The sequence below is a fragment of the Cololabis saira genome, chromosome 8, assembly GCF_033807715.1.
Source record: "Cololabis saira isolate AMF1-May2022 chromosome 8, fColSai1.1, whole genome shotgun sequence".
NCBI lineage: Eukaryota > Metazoa > Chordata > Actinopteri > Beloniformes > Belonidae > Cololabis > Cololabis saira.
Genome location: NC_084594.1, coordinates 43,040,558 through 43,054,549, shown reverse-complemented (window position 1 = coordinate 43,054,549; position 13,992 = coordinate 43,040,558). Strand labels below are relative to the sequence as shown.

General features: G+C 45.2%; 1 protein-coding gene across 1 annotated transcript in view; it reads left to right on the top strand.

Annotated features, from left to right (window-relative positions):
* The window catches only part of mst1rb (macrophage stimulating 1 receptor b), a 30,925-nt gene extending 17,212 nt beyond the window's left edge, over nucleotides 1–13,713 (top strand). Inside the window, exons 10-21 of the mRNA XM_061728026.1 lie at nucleotides 5,827–5,926; nucleotides 6,033–6,251; nucleotides 6,332–6,478; nucleotides 7,866–8,019; nucleotides 8,128–8,214; nucleotides 8,296–8,508; nucleotides 8,600–8,680; nucleotides 8,839–9,020; nucleotides 9,128–9,237; nucleotides 9,357–9,522; nucleotides 9,740–9,876; nucleotides 13,292–13,713. Coding sequence (XP_061584010.1) covers nucleotides 5,827–5,926; nucleotides 6,033–6,251; nucleotides 6,332–6,478; nucleotides 7,866–8,019; nucleotides 8,128–8,214; nucleotides 8,296–8,508; nucleotides 8,600–8,680; nucleotides 8,839–9,020; nucleotides 9,128–9,237; nucleotides 9,357–9,522; nucleotides 9,740–9,876; nucleotides 13,292–13,523 — 1,828 coding nt within the window. The 3' untranslated portion in view covers nucleotides 13,524–13,713. The remainder of the gene's footprint in view (nucleotides 1–5,826; nucleotides 5,927–6,032; nucleotides 6,252–6,331; nucleotides 6,479–7,865; nucleotides 8,020–8,127; nucleotides 8,215–8,295; nucleotides 8,509–8,599; nucleotides 8,681–8,838; nucleotides 9,021–9,127; nucleotides 9,238–9,356; nucleotides 9,523–9,739; nucleotides 9,877–13,291) is intronic.
* Nucleotides 13,714–13,992: the final 279 nt, after the last annotated feature.

Genomic DNA, 13,992 nt, shown 5'->3' with positions numbered 1-13,992 from the left:
CTATTGGTGTGAGGGCCACGGGCCGATGGTCATTCAGGCATATCACTTTGCAGGACTATGGGAGTGGGATGATAGTGGCAGCCTTCAGGCAAGCAAAAATAGATGCTTGTCAGAGTGAGATGTTAAAAATGTTCACCAGTACCATGGACAGTTCATCTACATCGACCTTCAGTACCTATCCTGAGATGTCAGGGCTTGCAGTCTGGTCGGGGTTGATCCTCTGAAGAGTCCTTTCAAATCTGCTTTGGTCATACTGAGGGGTGTGGACTATACTATAGTATATACTACTATACCTATACTACTATACAGTGGACTATTCAGGAATGGTTGTACCGCCAGCAAAAAAAGTAATGTTTCCTATTATGCATCCCTGCTCCAAGTGGAATGATACCTCAAACATGATCAAACCCTTTAGATAAGACATTGAAGATGTCTTTCTATCAGAGAGCGTCAGCGTGTGAGGGCAGAAAAGTTTGATGTGTCGCCATGAGTGGAGAAGTTGCTCTAACGTTGTCCAGTCTGCCCCAAAACTACAATTAGAGACTGTAATACTTTTAACCAAGGACTCAAACAATGGCTAAAATAAAAACAGTGCTCACATGAATAGTTTTACTGGTTTCTTGACCATGTTGCCTTTACTTTGTATCTTATGTACAGTATGTATTTATTCTGAAAATCTATCTCTATTCTACTGTTGTTATGTAATTGTTCACCGTGTTGGTTTTTTAAAATGTATTTTTTTGTCATTTTTAATTTTATTTCAAAAGCCGCCTGTGTTGCAAATTAGTGCATGTGCTAAAACACTCAAAAAACGCACCTGGTTTGTCCACTCTCATTGTGACGTCCATATAAAATAAACAATTAAAAAGAAAATCCCACATTTGATGAGTCTTCCACTCTGTACAAGTGTATATGACATTCTTGGATGAACTCCATTGCGCCACCACCTGATCAATGTAACATGATTTTGGTCACATTCTGTGAATTTTTGTTTTGTAATGAAATTCATCTCACTGTAACTCTAGCATACATTTTCCTTGAGACGTCAATTTCCCTGTGTGTGATCCAATCCAGCTCTGAATGGATTGATATGCTCATAGTTGATCATAGCATAGCAACAGCATTTGGTGAAAAGAAGGTACTTATTTAACGTTTGGATGTACCGTCCCCCCTCAGATTGATCAGAGACATCTGAAACATTCAGAGTCTGTACTTATTTGATAAGTACAGACCTAACTGCTTGGCATCTCTGCCTGTCGCACCTCCTTCTGTGCACTTTGAGGTCAGCTGCAGGGTCGTCAGCTGGTGCCACCATTCACTGATGTTTCGCCCCCAAGCCTGGACACCTTGCGTTGGGGGGGAAGGGGCTATGCAAGGATGTCTCCTGCAGCTCCTCCCTGCAACTGACCTCACTGGGGTGTTGCCGACCCTCCCACGAAACCCCTGCATCCAACCTCCACGGGGTGAATGGATGCAGACCAGCCTCCCCCCTTGCAGTCCTCTGCCAGGTCGCTGTACTTTGACCGCGCGAACTCATGTGCTACTGGTATTCCCTCCTCCCAGGGCACATTTAGTTCAATGATGAGGACTTTCCTGGCAGCTGAGGACCACATCACAACATCTGGTCTTAGCGTGGTCTGTGTTACCTCGGTTGGGAAGACTAGCTGCTTGTCCAGGTCCACACGCATCTCCCATCTCTTACCAGGGGTAAGCAGCTGCGATCTTCCCACCTCTGTCTTCTGCCCTACCTCTCCTGGTTTGACGAATGCAATGTTTGGCCGATGGGGATCCGTGGAGTTGTTTTCCCCGACTGCAACTCTCCAACAGCCTTCCAACCTCCCTTAGAACCTGATTGTGTCGCCACCGGAAGCGCCCCTGCGTCAGCGCAACATTGCACACTGACAGTCTTTACAGCACAGGAACCACTTGCCTTCGCTTCTGAACCATTGGGCGAGGTTTCGCGGGCATGGCAGGGTGTCAAACGCTGCCCTCACAAGGAAGCTGAGCCGTGATTGAGGAGTTCGCCAGATGTCTGCCCAGGTTATGACTCTTTCGATGATATCCTCCCAGTGAGTCCATGCTTCCCGTTTCCCCTGGGCCACGGCCTTGATCCAATACTGGTCACGCGCCACTTTGAGACCTCTTCCACTCCCATGGCCATCCTCTGCTGCCTTGAGGCTTTGGACCAGAACTGGACTGGTTGCCCCCAGCCCAGTCCTGCCCTGTCTTGGACTCTTCCCAGGATCTCCCTGTGTTTCAGCCTAGAGACAACTTGGTCCACTTTCGCCTGGGCCCTCCATTTTCGTCCAGTGCGGACAATCAACTCTGCACTCTTCACAGCTTGGTCTCTTGATTCCCTCAGGTCCAGTACAAGGTGGGTCTTCTCCTGTCTGTAACCCAGATTGAAGGACTTCAGAATGCAGAATGTTCTTGCTGAAAAGACCTGTGTCTGAGAAACAGCGGGGAGGCCCAGCCACTTCCTGATATAACCGTTGGCGAAGCCGTCCATCTTGCTGGCTTGGGAGGATGGAATTTCACCTACTTTCAGCGGCCACATCACGCGGTGGAAAAGCGTGAAATGGTAAAACCACACCTTCAGCTTCCCAGGAAGTTGGCTGCCATCGATCCTTGCAACCCCCTCTTTCAGTTGTTTCTGGACCACCATCCCCATCTGCCTGTCCCAGAGCTCTGACCTATACTCCCTTCCGAGGCTTCGGATGGGCTGCTCTGCTAGGAGCGGAATCACCTCTCTTCCTGATTTACAGGCTCCTGGACTTAGCAGGCTTTATCTTCATCCTCGCCCAGACGGTCAGTTTGTCAAAAAGCTTGAGGAGTCGTGCTGTGCATGGGGGGGTTTGTAGGATACTTGTCACATCATCCATGAACCCTCTCAGAGCGGGGAGTCTTCCTCCTGAGTGTGTTTTCAGGCCCCTGGCCATTTGCCTTGCTCCAATGAGCAGAACCTCAAATGCAGCCACCAAGAGAATTGGTGATATGGAGCAGCCGATGGCAATTCCAACTTCCAACCGCTGCCATCCCATCATGTAGTAATTTACTGAGAAGCACATGTGCAGGCTGTTGAAATACTTGGCTATGATATTGCTGACACACAGGAATGTGGAAGAAATCCAGGGTACTGAGCCATAGGCGTTTTCCAGGTTGAGCCATACCACGTGGAGGTCGCTCCTCTCCCTTTTGGCACGCTGAATCTGCTCCCAGATCACAGATGCATGCTCAATGCACCCTGAAAAGCCTGCCAGTCCGGTTTTTTGACAGCTTGTGTTTTTGACAGCTTGTGTTTTTGATTGCTTGTGTGAGGCGTGATAACCTTAAGAAGTTTATCACGCCTAACAGAAAAAGTAGAAAGTATAGTGTTAGGCTCACTCGAGAACAGAAACAGCCAAATGTGCCAGGGACCCCAAAAGCAAAGACACCGAGACTGAAGCTGCAAACAAAGGACTCAATGAGCAAACTCAATCCGGGGGAGGTGGATGGAACGGTGGAGCAGGGAGACACCGGATTGACTGGAGGGAGCCCGGAACACAAGGAAAGAACAGCCAGAACCAAAAACAGCAGATCCACAAAATCTCACAAACACCAGAGCCCAAACTCTCTGCTGCAGGTACCCGCCACAGTAATCAACGTCTAAGCGCTGAGCGTTGTCTCTCAGCAGCTTATGAAGGCAGCCCTTGATCATGATGGTGGAGCAGCTGGGCTGATTGGAATCCACCACAGCTGTGCTGGCTGCCGGCTGAGGGGCTCGTGGCACAACATATAGATTTAGGGACGTGGCTGTTCTGGTATTATCACAAGATATGCTTAATGCAGTTCATGTGTACGTGACTTAGCAGAGGAGTGAAGAGGTCGTTGCACCTTGGGCTGGTGGACATAGGTGCGAAGTGCCCGATCAACGGCACTTGTAACTTTAATTAGTTTCAAAACCTTTTGAGTCGATCACTTCTATCCAGTGATGAGTGTCCTCTCAGGTTCTCATGAACGAACGTCTCCAGATCTCAGGTTTGAAGGGTTTCTTCTCCAGACTGTAGGTTCCAGATGGTTCTACAGATGTTCAACAGGATGTAGATCAGGACTCATGGAAGGACACTTCAGAATAGTCCAGTGTTTGGTTCTGAGTGGTTCTGGGCTGGTTCTAGGTGTTTGTTTTGGGTCATGATCCTGTTGGAGGACCAATGACCTGTGACTGAGACCAAGCTTTCTGACTCTGGGCAGCACATTTGTCTCCAGAAGGTCTTGATGATCTTGAGATTTCATTGAACCTGCACTGAGTCAAGACCCCTGGTACCAGACGCAGCAAAGCAGCGCCAGAACAGAACTGATCCACCTCCATGTCTCACAATCGATACAGTCTACTTTTTTTTTTGAAGGACTCATTTTTGCCTCTGTAAACATAGAGCTAATGTGACGTCCAAAAGCTCCAGTTTAGTCTCATCTGTCCAAAGGACGTTCTCCCAGAAGCTTTGTGGCTTGTTAAAATTCAGTCTGTTTTTATTTTTCCTGATGTCCTTCTAACGGTGGAGTCCTCCTCAGCCGTCCACCTTGGTCCCATCAGTGATGGACGGTGTGATCTGACACTGATGGATCTGGACCTTTGAGTTCATCCTGAAGCTTTTTGGAAGTTGTTCTGGAGACTTTGGTTTCCATTCGTATTTTTTGTCATCAGTTTGTCCTAAGTTGTCCTCTTGTGCCTTTTCCTTTAACATGCTGTTCTATCAGAGTTAGAATAGATTTGCATTTTTAAAATGGTTTTTACTTTTATTTCATTTTTTCATTTTGTGTATTTCAGTTTAGTCTTAGTTGGCTTAACAAGTGCATCAGTAGTTTAAGTTTAGTTTTAGTTTTTGAGGTGTTGACTTACAGATATTGACAATATACAATCAGGATGACGGAATCATATCAACAATGCCGTATGGTACGAAAATCCTTAATTCTTTCCTTTGAGTAATAAGAATTAGAAAAAAAAATAATTGGTAATTAGAAAATTAGAAAAATGAAGATAAACAAAACAAAAGGAACGAAACAATGATGAAAACAAGGATAATTTCACCTGCAAGTAAATTTTGTTTTAGTTAGTTTTGCATTGTTTATTTTAGTTTCTATTAAGTCAAAGTTTCCTAAAAAAATCTTTTTGTTTTTATTTCAGTTACAGGATTATTTTTTCACTCTTAGTTTTATGTCACAGTTTTAGGTTTTGAGTATTTCCTGTTTTATTTTGAAAGTATGTCTTTAGTTTCCATTGACCTGTTTGACTTCCTGCCTGATCCTTTGCACCTGTCCCCCTGTGTGTTCTTCGTTTTTATTGATTCTGTTGAATTACAATTCAAAATCAATGTCTGATTTTTCATTCTTTGATCTTCAGTTAATTATTACTTTTGTCATTTTCAGTTACTGTTTTCTTTCTTTAACCAGAAGGATACAAACTCATGTGTCCAGATGTGTATATTGTTAAACAAAAAGGGGGAATCAGATTTGAAGAGAACTGGCTTCAGCAGAGCTCTTGTCCTCTACCTACTACAATTCTACTACAAGTTCTTTCTCGTGACACAAACGGTCATTCATTAACAGTTTCATATAACAACATGGGCAAAAGATCACTGAACATTTTGGCCGAGCAGCACAAAACAGAGAAAGAAACATTACAAAGCTGTAGCTGCATGTTTGTCATGATGTCTGCAAAGAAATAAAAGCCAAATGGAATCACTGCATACTTTGTATTTGTGTTCATACATGTGAACATTTTCTGATCAGGCCTAGATTAATTTCACATTATAGTAGTATAAGCATCTGTCTCTGTGTGTTGGAATCTAGAGGTTCTAGGATTGTGATTGAAGGAGAGCACCTGGATTCTGTTTACCGCACCATAATCCGCTTCAAACCCAATGAAAGCCACTTGAAACCTGTGTTAAGGGTACCCCATTCATCATAAATCATGGAAGAATACATGCGTACATTTACTTGGTTAACATTGGGACAATGTGCTTTAATATTTAAATTTATAATAACATTTTTGTCAGGAGTGCACAGGGAAGTCCCAGCCTAAACGGATGGAGTGCATCACCCCTGCATTCCACCGGGATGAGACTGAGGAAGGACAGCTGTCTTTTGATATGGACGGAGCTCTGGGCCTTTGGAACCAAGAGTTCTCCTATCACCCTTATGGCGAGCCCATACCGTTTGAAACAGAAGGACGTGTACTAAGTTTGTACCCAGGGTTTGATGAAGTCTCACTACATGTAGGTTCATGCGTGTGGATATGCAGTAATTATGAAGGATATTTTTAAATGTCTTATCTCTTTGAATCCTCTGTTCGCAGCATCAGAAGCTGAACCTGGTGAGCTCATGCATGTCCATCGTTATGACGGTGGCGGATGTTGACTGTGATGCTAAAGTCCTGGATAACGAGATAACCTGCAGGATCCCCAAAAACATAACCATTCCCAGTGAGGGGCTGCCAGTGAAGGTTGGTTGTGCTTCCTTTTAGATAATAACTCATTCACTAGATTATCTTGACTCAACACCATGTGTGATGGAACCTGCAGAACCCACAGCACTCACATGATCCGCCTGTCACATGTGTCACATGTGTGGGCCCCCTGTGACGTGGGGGCCCCCTGTGACATGTGTGGGGCCCCTGTGACATGTGTGGGCCCCCTGTGACATGTGGGGGCCCCCTGTGACATGTAGGGCCCCCCTGTAACATGTGTGGGCCCAATGTACCATGTTTGATCCCCCCGTCACATGTGTGGGCCCCCTGTAATATGTGTGATCCCCTGTTACATGTGGGGGGCAGGGCCGCCGCAAGGGGTGTGCGCCCCTAGGGGCCTCGCGCTATGGGCCGTTTTTAAAAAAAATAATTTTTTTAAAATTTTTTTTAAACATTTTTTACCTTTTAAATATCAACAGTCACGTTCCATTACAGACCTAAATGTGTACTAGTCTGTGCATATCAATAAATATATGTGCAATGTGTATATGTGTCTGTTGTTCAATACAACTGATCAGACCAAGCGCAGACACAAGCTGCTCTGATCCAGACGGGGGGAGTTAGAACAAACTGTCACACAATGTCGAGAGAACGAGACAGATTCAGGAAATTTCCATCAGGGGATGAAAAAAGAAAAAAAACTAAAGAAAATGGAAGAGTTTAATGCCTCTCTGAAAGGCTTGTTTGATAAATTTGTTACAAAAATCACCGATCCGCCCGGGTCTCAAGCAGCCATGGGGCCCCGCGTCGAGGCAAGAGATGATGATGAGGCAGGGGAAGGTATCCAGTATTTTGCTAATTAAAGAGTTAAAATTGCGCATATAGACACCCGATCCGACCCGAAAAACCCAAAAATTTCGCGCGCTCGCTAGGCTCACGCACAAGGGCCCCCCCCAGCCATTTCGCACAGGGCCTCGCAAATCTCCCAGACAGCTCTGGTGGGGGGCCCTCTGTCACATGTGTGGGCCCCCTGTGACATGTGGGGGCCCTCTGTGACATGTGGGGCCCCCTGTGACATGTGAGGCCCCCTGTGACATGTGGGGGCCACCTGTCACATGTGGGGGGCCCCCTGTCACATGTGTGGGGCCCCTGTCACATGTGTGGGCCACCTGGGACATGTGGGGGCCCCCTGTGACATGTGTGGGCCCCCTGTGACATGTGGTGGGCCCCTGTAATATGTGTGATCCCCTGTCACATGTGGGGGCCACCTGTCACATGGGTGGTGGCCCCCTGTCATGTGGGTTGTAAATTTCCCATAAAGTGGCAAAAGCATTTCAAAGATTACAAGGAAAAACACACACCCAAAAGCAACAGATTTGAAACCATAGTAGTGCTTCAAGTGTGTGTTTGGACTCTTCTCCAGATCTCCATCAATGGGCAGGTTCACAACGTGGGCATCGTGGTGAAGGTGAACAACCACTACATGTTGGGAGTTTCTCTTGGAATCCTGGCTGCTCTGGTGGCCGGAGCAGTGCTGGCTTTTGTTGTTATGAAACACTTGAGGAAAAAGAAGAAAGGTGAACGGTTCTCTCCTTGTGTGAACTTTGAACAGATCTGTAGACACGTACGTCTGTTCTTTTTTTCGGTTGATGATTAAAATAAAGAATTGTGAAATGTTTTTTCAGCCTCGATGGTAGAAGCTTTAGCCCACGGTGCTCTCCGCTCAGGTATTAATACAGTGGACATGTCACCGATCGGAGACTACAGAAGAGGTGACTATGATGTTGATGACACATGATATTCTGGTGTACACAGACAAAAGTTAAGTCCTTAACAGCTGTCCTACATTTCAGTAGGAGTCTCCCGGAGTCCGCCGACCCCGCCGGTCAGGCCGTTTCCCAGCCTGGGCTACACTGCAGGCACTATAGATCCAGCCCTTGCTCCCCTTATGCCTGCAGAGAAGATATCCATTTCCAGCTTTAGGCCAGAGTTGTTGGAGGAAGTGAAGGATGTTCTTATACCTGCTGAGATGCTTATAGTGCAACATCATCGGATCATAGGGAAGGGTAGGAAAGCCGTCTGTATCCAAGATCGTTTTTGTATCTTGAGGGAACATTACCTTCCTTTGTCTATCTCACTGTGTTGTTTTCTCTGTAGGCCATTTCGGAACAGTTTATCATGGTTACTTCACAGACTCGACCGACAAAGAAATTCACTGTGCCGTCAAGTCCTTAAATAGTTAAGTATTTTTCTTTAACCTTAGTTTCTATGACTTCCAAAAAATAAAAAAGTGTCTCCTCTCAAAAATTGCATTATACCCTGAGTATCTTTTAAGGCAGACTTTAAGAAGTTTTGAAAAAGATAAGTGAACTGTCCATGCTCAATAATGTCCACAGGAATAACAGATGTTGAGGAGGTGGAGCAGTTTCTGAAGGAAGGCATCATAATGAAGGGATTCCACCACACCAACGTGCTGTCCCTGCTGGGCATCCTCCTGCCGCAGGAAGGACTTCCTCTAGTGGTGCTGCCATACATGAAACATGGAGATCTGCGGCACTTCATACGCTGCGAGAAGAGGGTGTGATAGCTGCATCAAATTTGATCATCTGACTTAAGTACAATCACCCGTGAAGTGTTTGATAGATAGTTCAAGGGTTTGGTAATATCTTTGTTGGATGTGTTTAGAACCCCACTGTGAAGGATCTCATTGGCTTCGGGCTGCAGGTTGCTAAAGGAATGGAGTATTTGGCTCAGAAGAAATTTGTGCACAGAGATCTTGCTGCACGCAATTGCATGTGAGTTGTGTAATATGCAGAGAGCCAGATTATCAGTCTCATTTCGAGACAATTCGCAGTGTTTCATACTTGTAGATATTGTGTATTGCGTTGATATCACCTCGGTTTTGTCTCTTAAGGCTGGATGAGTCCTACACAGTGAAAGTGGCAGATTTTGGCATGGCGAGAGATGTTTTTGATAAGGAATATTACAGTATTCAGGACCACAGAAAAGCTAAACTTCCCGTCAAATGGATGGCAATTGAGAGTCTGCAAACCCAGAAATTCACTTCCAAATCAGACGTGGTACGTATGTTCAGATTTATACTGGCATACTATCGCAAGGTGATTTTAAGGTTCATGGTAGTAGAGTTAAAGGTAAACTGTCTTAGTCTTGTGTCAAGATTCAGAATTAAACTTTTACTCCAGTTGTGTTATTTTGTCAGGACAGTTTTAAAGTTAATGAGTGAATTAGACTGATTTTTTTTCCTCTTGCTGTAATCGTTTTCTTTTCCTGATACAGTGGTCCTTTGGTGTGTTGATGTGGGAGATGCTGACCAGAGGAGCCAGCCCCTACCCAGAGGTGGACCCATATGACATAACACATTACTTGATGAAGGGCAGGAGGCTTCCCCAGCCGCAGTACTGCCCCGACCCGTTGTAAGTACCATACTTTCCCACCATCATTCAAACATAACACACTTTATTAACATTAGGAGTGCTACAGGCATTCAAATCCTGCACAAAGCATAAAAAACGTATACGGTTACTCAGTAGTGTGAAACTTATAAATTGTCCACTACTTGTTATTTCATTGTGGTTATGCAATGTCATTTTAATATGTACTCTGTCGCCGCTCTTTGAAAGAAAATTTGCTTTTTTTTTAATACGAGAAAGCCCATAAACTTAATTTTGTCCACACAACAGCGTGACTTGAGTGTTTAAATTATAAACACCTTGAACAGTATGTTGTTACTCTAGTAAATCAACTATTTAGAATATGTTTTGTCAGTGGAGGTGTTTTAAATGAGGTTGAGGCCACATGGATAAATGTCAGTCAGAAACCTGTATACTTCAAGGCTCCAAGCTAAATCACCACCATAATAACTGTCTGGGTTATGAGAGGATTAATACCACTAACACGTCAATAGTAACTAATCTGGATTATGTAAAAAGCTTCCTGTAACTAATGTAGTCTTTTATTTTACCTGCTAAGCCACAAAGTGTTTTGCAGGCAACTAGTGTCGCTAAAAAGGAGGTGAAAATACTTTCAATCAAGTTTTCACTTTAACTGGTACTCATGCAGGTAGTTTCAATCAGAACTAATGTTTTAATCACCAAAGCAATTCAGTCCATCCATCCATCCATCCATCCATCCATCCATCCATCCATCCATCCATCCATCCATCCATCCATCCATCCATCCATCCATCCATCCATCCATCCATCCATTTTCTTTCGCTCATCCATTCCCGGGTCGCAGGGGCAGCAGTCTTAGCAGAGATGCCCAGACTTCCCTCACCCCAGACATTTTGTCCAGCTCTTCAGAGGGGAGTCCGAGGCGTTCCCAGGCCAGCCGAGAGACATAGTGTCTCCAGCGTGTCCTGGGTCTTCCCCGGGGTCTCCTCCCGGTGGGACATGTCTGGAACACCTCGCTAGGGAGGAGGGACATGCCTGGAACACCTCCCTAGGGAGGAGGGACAAGCCTGGAACACCTCCCTAGGGAGGCGTCCAGGTGGATCCGATCAGATGCCCAAGCCACCTCAGCTGACTCCTCTCAATGTGAAGGAGCAGCGGCTCGACTCCGAGCTCCTCCCGGGTGACCGAACTCCTCACCCTATCTCTAAGGGAGCGTCCAGCCACCCTGCAGAGGAAACTCATCTCGGCCACTTGTATCCGCAATCTTGTTCTTTTTGTTATTTCCTAAAGTTCATGACCATAGGTGAGGGTAGGTGCGTAGATTGACCAGTAAATCGAGAGCTTCGCCTTTCGACTCAGCTCCTTCTTCACCATGACGGTCCGGTACACCGACTGCATAACTGCTCCATCGTTCTCTCATTCATGAACAAGACCCCAAGATACTTGATACTCCTCCACCTGAGGCAGGACTTCTCCATCCACCCGGAGAAGGCACGCCACCTTTTCCCGGTGGAGAACCATGGCTTCGGTTTTGGAGGAGCTGATTCTCATCCCTGGCACTTTGCACTCGGCTTCAAACCGCCCCAGCACATGTTGATGGTCCCGGTCCGATGAAGCCAACAGGACAACATCATATGCAAAAAACAGAGATGAAATCCTGTGGTTCCCAAACCAGATTCCCTCCGGCCCCTGGCTACGCCTAGAAATCCTGTCCATAAAAATTATTAACAGGACCGGTGACAAAAGGGCAGCGCTGCCGAAGTCCAACATGCACTGGGAACAAGTCTGACTTACTGCCTCTTAAACGGTTTTTATTACCAACTAATCTACTCTGCTTTTTAACTTAACTCTTTTTAACTTATTTTAACTCTTCTTAAACTGTTCTGTTGCTGGCTGACAAACCGAATCTCCCTACGGGGACAATAAAGGTTTTTCATCTGGCGTAGACTTTCCCAGAGAGGCTGAGAAGTGCGATCCCCCTACAGTTGGAACACATTCTCCGGTCCCCCTTTTTAAAAAAGAGTGACCACCACCCCGGTTTGCCACTTGAGTCGCACTGTTCCCTTCTTACATGCAATGTTGCAGAGGCGTGTCAACCAAGACAGCCCTATAACATCCAGAGAATTGAGGTACTCAGGGCGAATCTCATCCACCCCCGGTGCCACTGAGGAGCTTACGAACCACCTCAGTGACCTTGGCTTGGGTTATGGACGAGTACATCTCAGAGTCTACAGTCTCTGCTTCCTCAATGGAAGGCATGTCAGTTGGGTTGAGGAGATCCTCGAAGTATTCCTTCCACGATGTCCCCAATCGAGGTCAACAGTTCCCCACCTGCACCGTCAGAGTACTGCTTCCCCCTTTCTGAGGTGACGAATGGTTTGCCAGAATTTCTTCGAGGCTGACTTTCTCCATGGTCTCACCAAACTCCTCCCAGACCAAAGTTTTTGCCTCCATGACTGCCCGAGCTGCTGCTTGCTTAGCCTGGCGGTACCTATCTACTGCGTCAGGAGTCTCACAGACCAACATGGTAGGACTCCTTCTTCAGTCTGACAGCATCCCTTACTTCCGGTGTCCACCACCGGATTCAGGGGTTGCCGCCACGACAGGCACCAGAGACTGATTTCTTGCCTGTGTTGTTCTTTCAGATATAAGTCGCTTTTGGATAAAAGCATCTGCTAAATCATAGTAGTAGTAGTAGTAGTGGTAGTAGACAAAATTTCCTAATTTTAACAATATTATAACGGTGAAAAATGTGGTCCTAGAAACCTGTTTAATTTGTGACTTAAAGGATAGGATCTTGTTCAAAAATAACCCCCAGGTTCCTAACTGTAGTACTAGAGGCCAAGGTGATACTAGAGTAACTACATAGCTAGACAATATGTCCCCGAAGCACGGAGGTCCAAATACAACAACTTCAGTTTTATTTGTATATAGCTGGAGAAAGTTTAGTCATCTAGGTCTTTATGACTTTAAGATGTGCTTGTAGTCTGACCAACTGGTTAGCTTACCCTGGTTTTATAGACCGGTATAACAAGAGGAGATCATTGGTGACTTTCACCAGAGCAGTTTCTGTGCTATGAGGCACTCTAAATCCTAAATAAAACTCTTCAAGCAAAGTCACACAATAATACTTTTAAAACTAAATTATAGAGACAGTTGTAGAAGAAAGATTGATGTGCAAGGTAAAATAAATGTTTTAAGTGGTCTGATAAAATTTGAGAAATACGTATTGTGTATCAAATATGGGTCTAAAATAAGTTGATACTGAACTGGGTTAAGAAGTAGCCAGATTATTACTATTATAATTACTACAGCTACAGCTAATCAAGATGCAAATCGTCATGAGTGGGTGGAATATTCAAACCATCTACCAGGGTATACGACTGTGATGGCCATTCTGTCCTTCCTCACCCAGAGTCTCTCCGGGTTATTCCAGGTATCAAATCATGCTGCAGTGCTGGGACCCTGATCCGGAGCTGAGGCCCAGCTTCGCTACGTTAGTGCTGGCTGTTTCCACCATCCAGTCAGGCTTGGAAGGAGAACACTACATCAGTTTGAATGTGACTTACGTGAATCTGGACCAGCCACGGCCGTACCCTGCTCTCACGGAGTCCGCTGATGAATGTGACTCTACAGATGTTGAAGACTCTGGCTCAGCTTCCTCCTGATGCACCTTCCTATGCTTTTGATTTTAAACAGGTTCTGGGCTGTAAGTAAGAGCACAGAAAGAACTCTTCTATGCCACACCAGTTTATTTGACCTCAAATTATCTGAATTACTTTCTCTTCTTGGAGTGGACGAAACTGACAGTAAGATGCTTGTAGTGGTCCAAGACAGTACTCTACCTAAACAACACCTGGAAGAATTTAACATTTAATAATACATTATTCAATATATACACAACAATTGGTTCTTCAGTAGAAAGTGTAAGTATACTTTTGACCTCAGAGGCTTGAAACACTTTGAAACATCTGTCTGTAATTAGTTATAAAATGTGTAAAAATGTATAATACTTATTGATAAATGTGTGATTGGTGATATCATACTGTGTTTTTACACAGTGTGAAGATGTCATCCTTTCTCAGCTAATGATAAGGGCAGGGCCTCAGGCACCTGTCTTCCATGTCCTATGTTGGG